Source organism: Euleptes europaea, chromosome 21 (assembly GCF_029931775.1).
Source record: "Euleptes europaea isolate rEulEur1 chromosome 21, rEulEur1.hap1, whole genome shotgun sequence".
Lineage (NCBI taxonomy): Eukaryota > Metazoa > Chordata > Lepidosauria > Squamata > Sphaerodactylidae > Euleptes > Euleptes europaea.
Window position 1 is genome coordinate 13,519,620 of NC_079332.1, and position 9,383 is coordinate 13,529,002.

Consider the following 9,383-nt stretch of genomic DNA (forward strand, 5'->3'; position numbering starts at 1 on the left):
AGCCAGGGGTCATCTGCTGAAGCTGGAGGGTGAGAAATTCAAAACTGACCAAAGGAAGTGTTTTTTTCACACAACGCAGTTAAATTGTGGAACTCCCTGCCCCAGGATGTGGGGATGGCTGCCAACTTGGCAGGCTTGAAGAGGGGAGTGGACATGTTCATGGAGGAGAGGGCTATCCATGGCTGCTAGTCAAAATGGATACTAGTTGTGATGTATAACTATTCAGTATCAGATGAACACGCCTATTCTATTAGGTGCTGTGGAGCACAGGGAGGCTAATGCTGCTGCAGTCGGCTTGTTTGTGGGCTTCCTGGAGGCCCCTGGTTGGCCACTGTGGGAACAAACTGCTGGACTTGATGGACCTTGGCCTGATCCAGCAGGGCCTTTCTTATGTTCTTATGACCCCTTAGGGTTATCCAGGCAAGGGACATTCAGAGGTGGTTTGCCATTGCCTGCCTCTGCGTAGGAACCCTGGATTTCCTTGGTGGTCTCCCATCCAAACACTAACCATGGCCAGTCCTACTTAGCTTCTGAGATCTGACAACACCGGGCTAGCTTGGGCCATCCAGGTCAGTCCTCTGGTACCAGATGGTTACTGACCACCACATTCTGCCAACCATTACCCATAACCAACATGGACCGTCCAAGATGCCCCCAGCCTGCGCCCGCAACCCACCCGGCTAGGCTCTGCTTCTTGTAGCGCCACCTGAAGACCGGGAGAGAAAATATTTCTTGGAACCAAGAGTCAGCAACCTTTGCCATCCCTGATAATAAAAGTGCCCTTTGAGCTCACGGCAGTCCGGTTGCCAAGCATTGCGCATTTCCAGCTGCCTGGCTTCTCTTCTCCCCATCTTCCAGAGCTAACCCACCGGGCACCAGGGCTTAGAAGCAGCTGCGCAGCACTTATTTTGGCATCTCAATGTGATTTTCACAAGCATCCTTGCAAAAGGTTATCTTTTTTTTTTCTTGCCTAAGCCAGGGAGCGCCGCAGCAAGCAGTATGGAGGGGGCCACAAGTTGGTTTCCCACCGTCCCGCGCTTCTCTGTGTGGACAATAAGCCATTAGCAGGGCCTCATTGCAAACGACAGGCTATTTCCTCCAGAAAACACCCACTTGGCATGAAGAAGGAAAAATCAAGTGCATAATTATAGGATGGGGGAGACTTGTCTGAGCAGTAGTGTGTGTGAAAAGGATCTTGGGGTCTTAGTAGACCAAACGCTGAACATGAGTCAGCAGTGTGATGCGTAGCAAAAAAGGCAAATGTGGTCTTGGGCTGCATCAACAGAAGTACAGTGTCCAGATCACGCGAAGTGATGGTATCGCTTTACTCCGTTCTGGTTAGACCTCATCTAGAGTACTGTGTTCAGTTTGGGGCACCCCAATTTAAGAAAGATGTAGACAAGCTGGAACGTGTCCAGAGGAGGGCAACAAAGAGGGTGAGGGGTCTGGAAACCAAGTCCTATGAGGAAAGGTTGAAGGAGCTGGGTATGTTTAGCCTGAAGAGGAGAAGACTGAGAGGGGATATGATAACCATGTTCAAGTACTTGAGGGGCTGTCATATAGAGGAAGGTGCCGAGTTGTTTTCTGTTGCCCAGGAAGGTCGGACCACAACCAACGGGTTGACATTAAATCAAAAGAGTTTCCGTCTAGACATTAGGAAGAATTTTCTAACTGTTAGAGCGGTTCCTCAGTGGGACAGGCTTCCTTGGGAAGCTCTCCTTCCCTGGAGGTTTTTAAGAAGAAGAAAGCTCTCCTTCCCTTGAGGTTTTTAAGAAGAGGTTAGATGGCCATCTGTCAGCAATGCTGATTCTGTGACCTTAGGCAGATGATGAGAGGGAGGGCATCTTGGCCATCTTCTGGTCACTACGGGTGTAGGGGGGGAGGTAGTTGTGAATTTCCTTCATTGTGCAGGGGGTTGGACTTGATGACCCTGGTGGTCCCTTCCAACTCCGTGATTCTATGATTCTAAGAGGCAGGTGTTGTCACTCACATAATCCCCCCCTTTCCGTGCGGTGCCCCAAAGTGAATTTTTATGGTTTTGCTGCTTGCAAATTATCTTCTGAATGAAGCCTGAGATAGCAATGGGAAAAGATGCATGACCTTGGCCCTTGGGGATGTCAGCTCTGGGTGGAGAAATTCCTGCAGATTTTACATCATGCCTCCCCTTAACCTCCTTCTTTCCAAGCTAAACAGCCCTAAGCGTTTTAGCCGCTCCTCATAGGGTAGTTGCTCTGGTCCCCTGATCGTGTTGGTTGCTCTTTTCTGCACCCTAGGTCCGCTGTGACTTGTCACTTTACAAACGCACCCACACCTGGTACCAGGGCATTTATAAATGGAGGCTCAGCTGTCTTCACTCCCCCATTGTGTCCTTTCCCGCTTTCGGAGCTGTAGCAGAGGATGACATGAGGCGGGGCCTTCTAAGCGGCGGCCCCCAAACAGGGGAACCTCCAACTCTGCACAGTTCCGTCCCGCGCCCATGCGGCCTTCCGGTCTTGAAAGCTGCCTTCCAGGAGGGCAATTGAGAGAAGCCGGTTTTCAGTTGTAATGCGTCATTTCAGAGGGTGGGCAGGTCGGTCTGCAGTAGAAGCGCTAAATTCAAGTCTAGCCAGCATGGTTAAGAGTGGTGGTTTGGAGCAGTGGACTCTGATTTGGAGAACCGGGTTCGATTCTCCGCTCCTCCACATGAGCGGCGGAGGCTAATCTGGCGAACCGGGTTGGTTTCCCCGCTCCTACACACGAAGCTGGCTGGGTGACCTTGGGCTAGTCACAGCTCTCTCAGCCCCACCTACCTCACAGGGTGTCTGTTACGGGAAGGGAAGGCGATCGTCAGCCGGTTTGATTCTTCCTTAAGTGGTAGAGAAAGTCGGCATAAAAAAACCCAACTCTTCTTCTTCTAGGCGCACCTTGCGGACTAACAAGTTTTTTTAGGGTAGAAGCTTTCAAGAGTCAAAGCTCCCTTGGTCAGATATCTCTCAAAAGCTCTCAAAAGCTTATACCCCAAAGGCCTTGTTGCTGAGGTGCTGCTAGATGCCTAAGGTGCTGCTGGACTCCAATCTAGTTTTAACGGGTGTTTCTTTTCTGGCCCTGGTAGAAAGTCCCAAATTCAGACCTTCCTTTGCCCAAGACCCCGAGAGCTGCTACCGTCTGGAGCAGACCCTGCTGAGCTGGATGAACCAACGGGGTAACTTGGGCTGAAGGCGATTTCCTATGTTTGTAGGTCGTGGGTAATAAGAAGTCGGCCACATTGAGAATGTCCCTCATTGGTGTGGAGGGGAATACAGACCCCCTTGGTATCGGAGCCAGTCTCAGGACATACTATAAAATGCTTCCCAAAGTATTCTGCAGAGCTTGAGAAGGTGCAGAAAAGAGCAACCAAAAGGATCAGGGGGCTAGAGGAACTGCCCCATGAGGAGGGGTTAAAACGCTTAGGGCTGTTCAGCTTGGAAAGGAGGCGGTTACGGGGAGACGTGATAGAGATCTATAAAATTATGCATGGTACAGGGAGAGTGGACAGGGAGAAGCTTTTCTCCCTCTCTCATCATCCTAGAACAGACCAAAGGAAGTCTTTCTTCACCCAACACATAGAAAAATTGTGGAACTCCTTGTCCCAGTTCGGTGGGGCAGCCAACTTGGAAGGCTTGAAGAGGGGAGTGGATGTGTTCATGGAGGGCTGTTCATGGCCGTTAGTAAAAATGGATGCTAGACATGATGCATACCTGTTCTCTCCAGGATCAGAGGAGCAGGCCTATTATATTAGCTGCTGGATAATGCTGCAGTCATCTTGTTTGTGGGCTTCCTAGAGGTTGGCCACTGTGTGAACAGACTGCTGGACTTGATGGGCCTTGGTCTGATCCAGCGGGGCCTTTCCTATGTTCTGATGTCTGGCTAGGGGAGTATTTTGTACCTCGGTACTCTGGCACCCGTTAGTGGAACCCCCTATTCGGTAGATTCTTATCGTGTGGAATGGTGGTCAACCATAATTTGGTATTTGTTCCATGGGCCGAGGTGGGCAGCGTGCGGAGGACGTCCAAGACAGATCCCATTTTGTTTGATGCAAGTTTCCGATCTGACCTGACATGGAACCACAAAGACTTGGGCGGCCATGTTCCATAGAAAGGTAAGGTTGCCAAACTCCAGGAGGGACTAGAGTTCTCCCAGGGTTACAACTTATCGCCAGACTTCAGAGATCAGCCCCCTTTGAGAAAATGGCTCTAATGGAGGGTGGATGCTGTGGTGTCCTATCTCTGCTGAGGTCCCGCCCCCTTCCCCAAATTTCCAGGAATTTCCCAACCTAAAGTTAGGGAAAGTGTGACCAACTTGTGTTCTCTTGCAGATCATGAGAGGGAGGGCAGGAAGGTTTGCATCAGTGTTTGGCTCTTGTGGCCCCTTTGATAACATTATCAGTTATCAGGGAAATGCTGATCGCCACTTTGGGGTCAGGAAGCAAATTTCCCCCAGGCCAGATTGGCCAGGGATCCTGGAGGTTTATTTTATTTTTTGCCATCTTCTGGGTGTAGAGTAGGGGTCATTGGGGTGTGTGTGGGGAGATAGATGTAAGTTTTCTGCATTGTGCAGGGGGTTGGACTAGATTACCCTGGTTCTATTATTCTTTTTTCCCAACGGAAGTTGGTTTCAGGTAGCCGGCTCAAGGTTGACTCAGCCTTCCATCCTTCCGAGGTCGGTAAAATGAGTACCCGGCTTGCTGGGGGTAAAGGGAAGATGACTGGGGAAGGCACTGGCAAACCACCCCGTAAAACAAAGCCTGCCTAGGAAACGTCGGGATGTGACGTCACCCCCATGGGTCAGGAATGACCCTGTGCTTGCACGGGGGACCTTTACCTTTTTATTATTCTTTTTTGCAGTGGGGGGAAGCAGATCATATCCTACCAGTATCGCCACTTGCTTCTGCCCCATTGCCCTTTTCCCTGCCATCTCCCGGACTCCCCCGATGGTTTTTGTCCACGTGGGTCCCAGGATCTCCAATGTGGCCCTTCGGTGGTCAAAAATGTTCCCATGGAAAAGCTCGTAAGAGTCCACCCGGTATCTCTAAGGTAGCAACTCTCGTCAGGCATGTAGCGGAAAAGTTGGCTTTTAGCACTGAGTTACCCTTCCCCACCTCGGCATGGCACTTCCAAAGATCATCCCCTAATGGCCCCGAATAGCGAGAGGAACGCTGATTCTTTCTCTTTTTTTGCTTGCAGAAGGTCACAAACGTTCATCGGAGGTCAGAGGCGCCCTTAACCCTCACCACGGCAAACAGAAGAGCCCCAACGAAACCCAGACAGAACAAAAAAAACTCCAAACCAAGGCCAGCTGTAGGATTCTTGTTTTTTTTTTCTTTTTTTTTCTAAAATCCATGATTAAAACCTGGTACAAACAGGTGAATATATAGATATATTTCTTTTAGTAGACGTAATATTTTCCTCTCTTTTTTTTCCTCTCTCTCTCTCTCAGTATACAGCAAACATTTGCAAATATAGATTATTTTTGTTCTCTCTGTACAACAGGACAACAGCTTTACAATGCAACATGGTGGTCGAACCTCGCATCGAATGAACGCACAAATGGGACTTCAGGCGGTTCATCGTCTAAACTGGAAGACTCCATTTGCAAAAGGCCCAAAATAGTACCGTTTTGTCTGTTTTGTTTTAAAATCCTTCTGCTATCGTTTTTCCCGATTTACCTTTTTGTCGTTTTACTATTTTCTTTTTCTTTTTTGGTTACGGAAGAAGACAAAACTGTACACAATAGTCCACAAAAATCACAGAATTAAGGAGTCATGCGATGCAGTGTTGGTTTACTTCGAACTCCTTGGGCTATTTATTATTCCTGCCTGGCTCTCTTCCTTTATTCCCCCCCCCCTTCTTTCTCTTTCTCTCTTTTTAAAATTTAATTTTCTGTATTATTTTTTTTAAAAAGAAAACAAAACTTCTGTTTCACTCGGTAGTTTATTTTCCAGTGTGTCCCCACCCCCCTTTTCTCCAATTTGGTACTCATCTCACAAGAGCGAGATGATAGATATATTTTGAATACCCCCTCTCTCTTTCTCTCTCTTTCTTATACATGATATAGAATAATTATAGATTCTCATAAGTTATTTATTTGTTTTAAAGACAAGTCTGGAATAAAAATAGCTGCTGCTGCTGATTTTTTTTTTCTTTTGGTCCAGTGTTAAGTCACGAGTTGATCGAGGACTCAGGACTTGTGCTGGGCGGACACCCCCTTCCAGTAGTCTAAGATGTCGTGAAGATCCTCGTCTTTGGCAAACTGGACCTTTTTGCGCAGGGCGTGACCGGCGGCCATGTACTCCTCCTCATCTTTGTGCCGCCTGCGGTTCAGTTTGAAGCGCTCCCAGATGCTGTGGGACGGCTTGCAGGTGTACTCGGGGCTGGAGGTGTAGCTCAGGTTGTGGTACTGAGGCGAAAGCTGAGAGTAGGCCAAGTCTCTGGGGCGGGGGCGGGTCAGCGGCTCCAAGATGGAGGGCTTGCGCCCCGCCAGGCTGTCGTGCTGCTCCCCTTGATGGGACCCTGGGTACGAGTGCCGGTGCTCGCTGTACTGGCGGATCTTCTCAGCCTCGGCCCGCAGGATAGCGGCCGCCGGCGTCACAGTGAGAATGGTGTCTGCGGTAGGAGATGTCTTCTCGATATATTTGGCTTCTGATTTGTGGCCGGAGCCCTCTGAGCGGAAGGAGCGGGGGCTTCGCACGGAGCCGCTGGAAGAAGTGCTGGAGCGCTTTGGGGGGGCCTCCATGCTGTGGTGCCTCTGTAAGGGGTGGTTGTAGCTCTCCTTGTAGACCGGAGCCAGGAAGCCGTGCTTGCCGGGGATTTGTTCTGATAAAAGCACCAGTTGAGGCTCGGCGGTGGACACCGCCCCCGATTTCACCCCCTGGAAGGAGGTGGACTCCGATTTCAAGGCATCGATGCAGTTGTTGATGATTTGGTTCACCTTGTCCACCTCCTTGGTGATGGTGGAGATCTCTGCCACTGAGCTCTGGCTGTCGGGCGCCATCGGCAGCTCACACTCCCTCCGTTCGGACTGCTCTCCGGTGCGTACCTCCATGTAGTTCCCCTTGGTGGTCTTGGGGGTCTCGCTGCTCTCGATCAGTTTGTACTGCTCGACCTCTCCCACGGAAGGAAGGTAAGGGATGCGAGTCACGGCCTCGCCCCCCAGCATCTGGCCTTGCGACAGCTGGGAGATGCTGGTCGTCTCCATCTCCGGCCCGTATTTCAGCTCAATGATGGTCTTCTTCATGTTGACGGCGGCCTTCTTGTGCTTTTCCTCCTGCTGACGCTTCTTCCGGAGGCAATAGTACACCACCCCTAGAACGATGACCATGCCGAACAGGCAGCCCAAGATCGTCATGATGTAGTGAGTGGCCGTGGAAGAGGTGGGTATTGGCTCCTCCCTGTTTTGTTTGTTGAGGTTGATGGTGAGGCAAGTGTAGTTGTACCTCGAGACTCGGTTGGAAGACATCACACAGTAAGTGTAGTCTTCGTTCGCCACCAGGTTGGTCAGCTCGATGTCCTCTTTCTTCTTCAGCAGCTTGGCGAGGACGTTGTACCGGCCGTTCTCAAACTGGGCCAAGGTGTACATCTTGCTGTAGGGCACGGGGATCTGCACGCTCAGTGTGGCGGAGTTGTGGGTCACGTGCTTCACTTTCATGGTGGGGTACAAGCCTGGGTCGATCACGGGGGTGTGCAGCGAGGCCTGCGGGGTGGTGCCGTCGCCGGAGAAGCACTCTTCCTCGGGACACGGGCTCTCGGGGGGAGCTGTCGTCACCGGGTACTTGGGGGGGATGAAATGAGGAGGCATGGTGTACGGGCCGCCCGTGCAGAGGGAAGAGAGCATGCCCAGGGCGTTTCGGTATCCGCTCCGCCCTTGACCTAAAAGGTAGTAGCCGGAATAGTCTGGCGGGGAGTCACACTGCATGCGGTCGTAGGTGCGCGTCATGTTGGTGAAGCCCTCAAGCCACTGAAGGAAGCCCAGGAGCTCACAAGAGCAGTAGAAAGGATTGCTGTAGAGCTCACAGACCGAGAGTTTGCTCAGGCCCCTGAAAGTGTTGCTGTCTAGCCTCTGGATCCTGTTCACCGACAAGTCAATGTTCATGATGTTGGGGCACTCCCCGAAGGCATTGGGGGTAACTGTCTCAATGAGGTTAGCCTGGAGGTAAAGATACTCGAGCTTACCCAGGCCCCGGAGGATTCCCTCCGTCAGGTTCCTCAGGCGGTTGTAGCCGAGCTGCAGCACCTGCAGGTTATACTGTCCCGAGAAGGCACCATCCTCGATGTAGGAGATCTCGTTCTTGGTCAGGTTGAGGTATGTGAGGTTACTGAAGCGGCTGAGGGAGGAGAACTGCACGCTCTTAATCTTGTTGTCGTTCAACCGCAAGTCAAGGATCGTGCTGTTGATCTGCTGGGGGATGGACTCGTACGGCGGCTGGTTCTGGCTGCAGATCGCGAGCCACACGAAGCCCTTTTCGCCCTCGATCAGCCAGCAGTCTGCCCGCACCTCGCCCACGTACAGGAGAGAGACCGCTGCCACGCATGCGCACAGTGCTGATGTCACAGCCCACCTATGGCCTGCCATTTGGAAGGGCCGCACAGAGACAGGGAGATCCCTTATCTGCTGGAAGGGGGGGAAAGGGGTGGTTTGTCTTACGGCACAGCCCCGCCTTGGGCTAATGTTTCCGGGGACGTGTTGTCATTCTATCCTTTCTCTTCATGGTTGCGTACCATGAAGAGTCACCCAAGGGGTATGAGAACGTCTCGCTTCTAAGTCACCCTTCCTGGGACAAAAGCTTTAGCCAAGGTTCTCCCAGGAAACTGGCTCTTCTGCCATTGTGTCGTGTTTCCTTTGAAGTCCCGTGGGAGGAAGATGGATCTTGGGCGGATGCAAGATCTGGCTCACGAAAGAGCTGAGCTCTCCCGTTCGATGCCGCCTGTTCTGGCCTGCTTTTGGCTTCCTGCTTCCGCTTCAGCGCTGGGCTCTTTCTCCATATCTGTGGTCTTCCGCACGCGTCCTGTCGTCGGGTCACTCGGTTCTCCTGCCAACAAAGAGACAGAGACAAAATGGGCATTTAATGGCTTTAGTCAAAAACCCCTCATCTAGTTCGCTTAGAGTTAATTTTGGATGTTTAAAATTATTTGGGAGGGAAGGCAGCATGGTATAGCCTGATCTCGTCAAATCTCGGAAGTAAGCTGGGTCAGCCCTGGTTAGTATTTGGATGGGAGACCACCAAGGAATATCAGGGTTGCTATGCAGAGGAAGGCAATAGCAAACCACCTCTTACCTAGAAAACCCCATAAAGGATTGCCATAGGTGGGCTGTGACTTGATGGCACCTTACACATACACACACACACATTAGGGGAAGCTTTCCGATTC

The 9,383-nt window shown here is 51.3% G+C and overlaps 1 protein-coding gene across 1 annotated transcript; it reads right to left on the minus strand.

Annotated features, from left to right (window-relative positions):
• Positions 1–6,100: 6,100 nt before the first annotated feature.
• ELFN1 (extracellular leucine rich repeat and fibronectin type III domain containing 1) lies at positions 6,101–8,699 on the minus strand. Its single transcript, XM_056866411.1, has one exon. The coding sequence runs from the start codon at positions 8,584–8,586 to the stop codon at positions 6,196–6,198; it is 2,391 nt and encodes a 796-aa protein (XP_056722389.1). The 5' UTR covers positions 8,587–8,699; the 3' UTR covers positions 6,101–6,195.
• Positions 8,700–9,383: the final 684 nt, after the last annotated feature.

Excerpts from the sequence above, each read along its gene's own strand:
- ELFN1 (XM_056866411.1), bottom strand. The coding sequence starts at position 8,586 with ATGGCAGGCCATAGGTGGGCTGTGACATCAGCACTGTGCGCATGCGTG.